The 5,733-nt window shown below is 47.6% G+C and overlaps 1 protein-coding gene and 1 long non-coding RNA gene across 2 annotated transcripts; both read right to left on the bottom strand.

Annotated features, from left to right (window-relative positions):
• On the bottom strand, positions 1 to 4,655 carry LOC124684096 (noroxomaritidine synthase-like). Its single transcript, XM_047218493.1, has 3 exons — positions 4,447 to 4,655; positions 510 to 1,433; positions 1 to 415 (listed from the first exon to the last, which is right to left on the bottom strand). Exons 1-3 carry the CDS (start codon positions 4,653 to 4,655, stop codon positions 1 to 3), a joined length of 1,548 nt encoding a protein of 515 aa, XP_047074449.1.
• Positions 1,737 to 4,285, bottom strand: LOC124684097. The gene is made up of 4 exons (XR_006996902.1): positions 3,974 to 4,285; positions 3,095 to 3,178; positions 2,829 to 2,902; positions 1,737 to 2,132 (listed from the first exon to the last, which is right to left on the bottom strand). It is a non-coding gene; the product is annotated as an uncharacterized LOC124684097 (long non-coding RNA).
• Positions 4,656 to 5,733: the final 1,078 nt, after the last annotated feature.

Below are 5,733 nucleotides of genomic sequence, written 5' to 3'. Positions count from 1 at the left end.
TCAAGCAGCTGCCTCCCTTCTCTTGAGCCTAACCATGACCCCGTTCCTTGTGTGCAATACGATCGAGCTTTGAGGCATCACGGCATGGCCTTCCACCAGCTCCATCTTGAAGTTGCAAATGATGGAAGCAGCTACCATCTTCATGTTTCTGAAGGCAAGGTCCTTCCCCAGGCAGCTCCTGGGCCCGGAGTTGAAGGCCAGGAACTTGTAGCCTGGCACGTGGCAGAGACCGCCGCTCTCCGATACCCACCGCTCCGGCCTGAATTCCAGGCAATCCTTGCCCCATATCCCTTCAGCCCTCCCCATGGCGTAGATCGAGAAGACGATCCTTGTGCCCTTGCTGATCCTCGCACCGTTTGGCAGGACATCATCGGCGAAGGCCTCCACCTCCTCGAATGGAGCCGCTGGGAAGAGCCTGAAAGAAACAGACAAACAGTACATCCAGTGCCTGGGTTAGTCGATCAGATGGTTCGGAGGAGGGGTTACGCTCGAGGTGAAAGCTGTATCACCTGAGTGTCTCTAGGAGCGCAGCTTGGAGGTAAATAGCAGGCCGGAGGCTGTCACCCTCGAAGACCGAGAGGTTCCCTAGCAACGTGGTGCTCTGCTCGGCCTTGACCTCCTCCAGGATCCTCGCCTCGACGTGCGGGTGCTTGCATATCATGTAGAAGAACCACGTGAGCGTGACAGCAACGAGGTCCTTTGTGGCGAAGATGAACGCCATGACCGTGTCACGCCGGAACAGGGTCATCTGCTTCTCGCTCATGCTGGGATCCATGGGCCACTTCATCACCAAGGAGAGAATGTCACCCTGGCTTTCCTTGTTCCCCTCTGTCTTCCGCTTGGCGATCTCTTCATAGATGAACCCGTCGATCACCACCCTTGCATTCGCCATCTTCTTCTCGCTCCCGACATTGAGCATCCTCAAGAACTTCCAGAAGGTGGGTGGCATCATGTGCCTGAACAGCACCCCCTCCTCAACTTCCTTTGTGGCTTGGCCGAACGCATGGATCGGGCGAGACATAGATAAGGAGTCAAGGTCAGTTGCAAAAGCACTGGTGTACGTGACATCAAGAAAGAACCTCATGAAGACGCCCTCCAGCTCGACCTCCGAGCCGAGCTTAGCCATGTCATCAAGGTAGGGTAACAAGGTCGTGCCGGCCTTCCTCGTGATGGTTGACATGGCAAAGGACCTAAATGCACGGGCCCCAAGGGTGACCATCACCATATGACGCTGATATTCCCAGGATTCAAAGTCCGACACAAGGATTGCACCACCCAGGAAATCAAGCATCTCGGCAAAGTCATTGCCTTTCGGGTACTTCTTGAAGTTGGCATTTAGGCAGTGGTTGGCAGTGGCGGGGTCGCAGGTCACGAAGAAATTCATGTTGAGGAACCATGGGCCAAAGACCATGGAGTTCCACCCCGCCTCAGGGCTCGTTTGGTCGCGCACGTAACTTATCCCAGGGAAAGTGAGCCCCCGTCTGGAATTCCCTGGACATGGGGGAAACGCTGGCTTCCCCTACCGGGCCGGTAACAAAGTCTGTGTCATTTGGGCAGCTGACGCAGGGAACGGCCGGGAATTTCAGGAAACTACCAAAATTCGAAAATAAGCCTAAAATTGTACGTTTTTCACAATATATACTAAAGTTCAGGCATACAAATTAACCCAGAAATTATCAGGAATACTCACAGTCCGAAATACACAAGGTATTCAACCAGACCAATATAAGCACACACCAATCTTTACATCTCCGGGTGAATAATGTTACACCAATCATAAATATAATTGTAAATAACCAACACGATATCATAGTAGACAGCATGGAAATAATGATATGTTCAGAAAAGAAAAGAAAATTAGGCATCAAGCATACATCAATAATTACATCTCCAGGCAGAATTAATTAGAAGGTAGAAAGTCTTGCAGCAAATCTTACAAAAGGAAACATCTTGCAGCAAATAATTAATACATGTCAATTATCTGAACTGCGCCAAACCAGATAACATCAATTAAACTTGAGTAGCATAGAAGTTTGTAACATGAAATCCAATTTTTATCTCGTTGGCGACATCTCCATGAGCTTTTTTTTGCATTGCCTTCTTCTACTCCTCCCTTGGTGGATCATCCATGTCTTCAAAATATAACAACAAATATTCAGTAGATGGCTCTGCTAAAATAATCTGCAGTCTAAATATGAAACTATGGATAAAGTGCAGTTTTACAATAAAGTGACAGCTACAGCTACACAAGGTACCAATACAATTTTCCTTATATCATTCATGTACTGCCACCATACAGTCAAGAGCCGCAGAGAAGCTAGTACCTTGAAAACGATCTTTGAACATCATAAACTAATAGATAAATATTACAATACAAGAATGGTGCCGTTGTCACTTGAGAACACTTCAAATAAATGGCAGGTCCCTACTCTTGAAAATTTCAGGCTCCATCCGGAATTCAACCTTAGACCAACTCTCATGTCCTTCTAATATTTCCTTAACCAGCTGAGCACCGGATAAAGAAGATGTGTGGACTGGACGCTTTTCCTCATAGAGAGAAGAGTATAGAGCAGGAAGCAAAACTAAGAAGAGTTCATCGTCATCTTCCTCTTCTTGCAACATGAACTTCCTAATTCTATCCATTCTAGAATCCATCACTAGCAAGTCGACTGCAATGTATAAAAGCATGTAATAATCCATCACTAGCAAGGATAATCATGTATGTAAACTGGAAAAAGGATCAATGCATGTCCTGATACAACAAATCTAATCTGCAAGTAATTACAGAAACTTTACTGGCATTCCTGCCAAGAGTACAAGGAGCATACCTGCGAATACTATCAGCTGCCAAAACAATTGATGCAGAAAAAGGAGACCAACCACAGAGCAAGTTCAGACTTGACTGACAAGAAAAGAAGAATAGATTAATAAGGTACCATGAGGACTTAACAAACAGGAGACGATGCATATTATTTACAGAGAACCACAGAGCTAGTCACCACTCATCTTCATGCATCGCTGAGTACAAGTAGAGTGGCTAAATAAAAATGAGCTATACTGAGTATGAGTTAAGCCTGCAGTATTAGTGTATTACCACGGATGACCTCAAATCTCGGGCGACCTATCCACTTCTCAGGTTGTCTTTTGGACCAGTGAAGAGGTTATTAGCAACAATGGCCTGACAAAAAATAACAGTATACCACACAATCAGATTTGTAAAAACTTGCACCCTCAGATTTATCAAAAAGCAGCTGTCATTTTCACAAAGATCTACAGTATTATCTTAAATGTTGAGTTGGTACAAAATAGAAGTAGCATAAGTAATGCGGCATCTTAGCAGAAACATTTTACTGGATAATGATGCTGGTGCTGCCATAAATTTTACAAAGTCCTACTAGTACTGTATTAGTTTTTTCAAAATATTAACAAGAATGCACTGTTTTAATTAGCAGATAGCTAGAGTGCAATAACCATTTCAAATAACCATTTGTTGCAAGAAAGTTCACTCTGAACAAAAATGCAAGAAAGTTGCAGATGTCGAGTTAGTAACAGCCTGCAAGATTGGTATTACTTCCTACTGCACATGATGCTAAATTCTCTGGAGATTCATTCCCAAGATTGGTAATAAACTAGCAGTATTCTATTGTGGTAATTGATTGAAACTCCAGAATATATAATCCATCAAGCAGACATGAACGACCATGGCTCATTGACATAACAGTATGCATACTAGCCCCGAATACATGAAGTGTAGCGCTGAACTGAGATACAATCCAGGTAATGTTAAGATGTGGAGCAGCTCAAAGATCTCTAAATCTGGAGAAGCACAACAAGTATATACAGAACTAAGCTAAAAAACAGAAAGAAATCTAACAAGGAGGCAGTGCTCATGTTCCTAGATCTGGAGCAGCTACTCATCAGTGCAAGGAGACATGACCTAGAAAAATCAAAACGAGGGGAGTAGGGGACAAACCTACGTTGACGGAGGACAAAGAGAACCACGACCGCCGGCCGTCGTCTTCGCCGGAGTGAACTGGAGATGTACGCCTGAGCAGATCTTGTGAGGAGAAAGACAACCACCAGAGAGGGGACAGGTGGCAGAGGAGAGGAACGACGGGGAGGGGCTTGGACGATGCGCTCAGGAAGAGATCCACTGCGGTCGCCGGAGGTGCTCCAGTCGCCGGAGGTGGGGAGGCGTCGGGAGCGGAGCTGTCGCTCCCAGTGTCGCCGCCTCCGAGTCGCGAGAGCGAGACGGCGAGACGCGGAATCCTTTCCCCACCCCTCGACTAGTGGAACCGTCTCCCGGGGATGGACGTGGAATCGACGCGGAAATTCTGGCTCGCGGTCGTCCAAATGTACATGTGGGCTTAACCGAGGAAATTGGGCCCTGGGAATGGGAGGCCGGGGAAAAGGAGGGGAACCCTCCGGGATGGGCTGCAACCAAACAAGCCCTCATGGAGGAAATCTGCAGCCTTGTCATGAATGTGGTACCGATTCCGCAGGAGGAAGGGAAGCATCCCCACGACAGGCCAGTTCACCGGGATGGCACTCTCTTGGCACCGACGGATGAGGCGGAGGAGGGATATGCACAAGAAGCATATGGTCGCTAGGAAGATCTCAGGGTAGGACAGAAGGAAGTTCCATAAAGAGCCCATGGCTGCACAGGGATATGAGATTCAGAGGGAAGAAGGGCGTGGAGATATTAATGGACTAAGCAGGCTTGGCTGTTCTTTGCTCTCTGCTCTTGTGGTGTATATATAGGTGTGCACCGTGCTTCATTGGTAACGAAATTGATCATTTATAATATCGTGTCATCATCAGCTCCACTCGGAGGCGTACATCAGGTAAGTCATGATGTATATATACAAATATATGTTTCCTAAATTTTATATTTTTTGCTATTATTTACCAAAACCGTTATATGGAGCTAGCTTGCTATAGCCCGGCTATAGCCATTGATAGATTCTAAAATCGTTGCGGCTAAAGGCAATAGCCCGCTATTTTAAACTATGTTCATCCATGTGATATTTTTTGTTGCAAAATACCAATTAGTCCATTCGAGCTTTACTTGATTAGTATCACTTGAAGCTGAAAGGTGTTTCATTGCTGATACTTTCCATGAAATAACCATCCACAAGCTATCCCATTTCACAGAGCTATATAGGTTTAACATCATACTGGTTACTGAACATATGTGTGTTACTATTACAGTTTTTTGAACATTTTTCGAAATCAGTTATGAATACACTTACACACCATGTGTAGACATAGATGAAATAACGGATCCTCCCGAAACCCTCCCCTGCCGCTCCCCTCCCGGGCGGTGGCGGAGGCCCCCTTCCGCGCGACCCCAACGGTCCCTCATCCCCCGCCCCTAAGCCAACGATGATGTCGTCTCCGGTGGCGGTGGCAGTGCCCCTCCCGTCGAAGGACGAAGGGGTGGAGAGGGCTCCGCAGCCGGCGCTTCATCATGGCGATGAAGAGTCCTCCGGGAGATGAATCCCCTCTCCGGCAGGTGCCGGAGGCGATCTCCCGAATCCCCCGAGATGGGATTCGCGGCGCGGCGTCTCCGGAAGGTTTTCCGTATCGTGGCTCTCGTGACCGGGGGTTTCGCGACGGAGGCTTTAAGTAGGCGGAAGGGTAGGTCGGGGGGCCACACGAGGGCCCGGGGGACAGGGTGGCGCGGCCAGGGGCCGAGCCGCGCCGCCCGTGGTCTCGGCCACCTCGTGGCCC

The sequence above is a fragment of the Lolium rigidum genome, chromosome 1 (assembly GCF_022539505.1).
Source record: "Lolium rigidum isolate FL_2022 chromosome 1, APGP_CSIRO_Lrig_0.1, whole genome shotgun sequence".
NCBI classification, from domain to species: domain Eukaryota; kingdom Viridiplantae; phylum Streptophyta; class Magnoliopsida; order Poales; family Poaceae; genus Lolium; species Lolium rigidum.
This window is presented reverse-complemented; position numbering and strand designations above follow the sequence as displayed.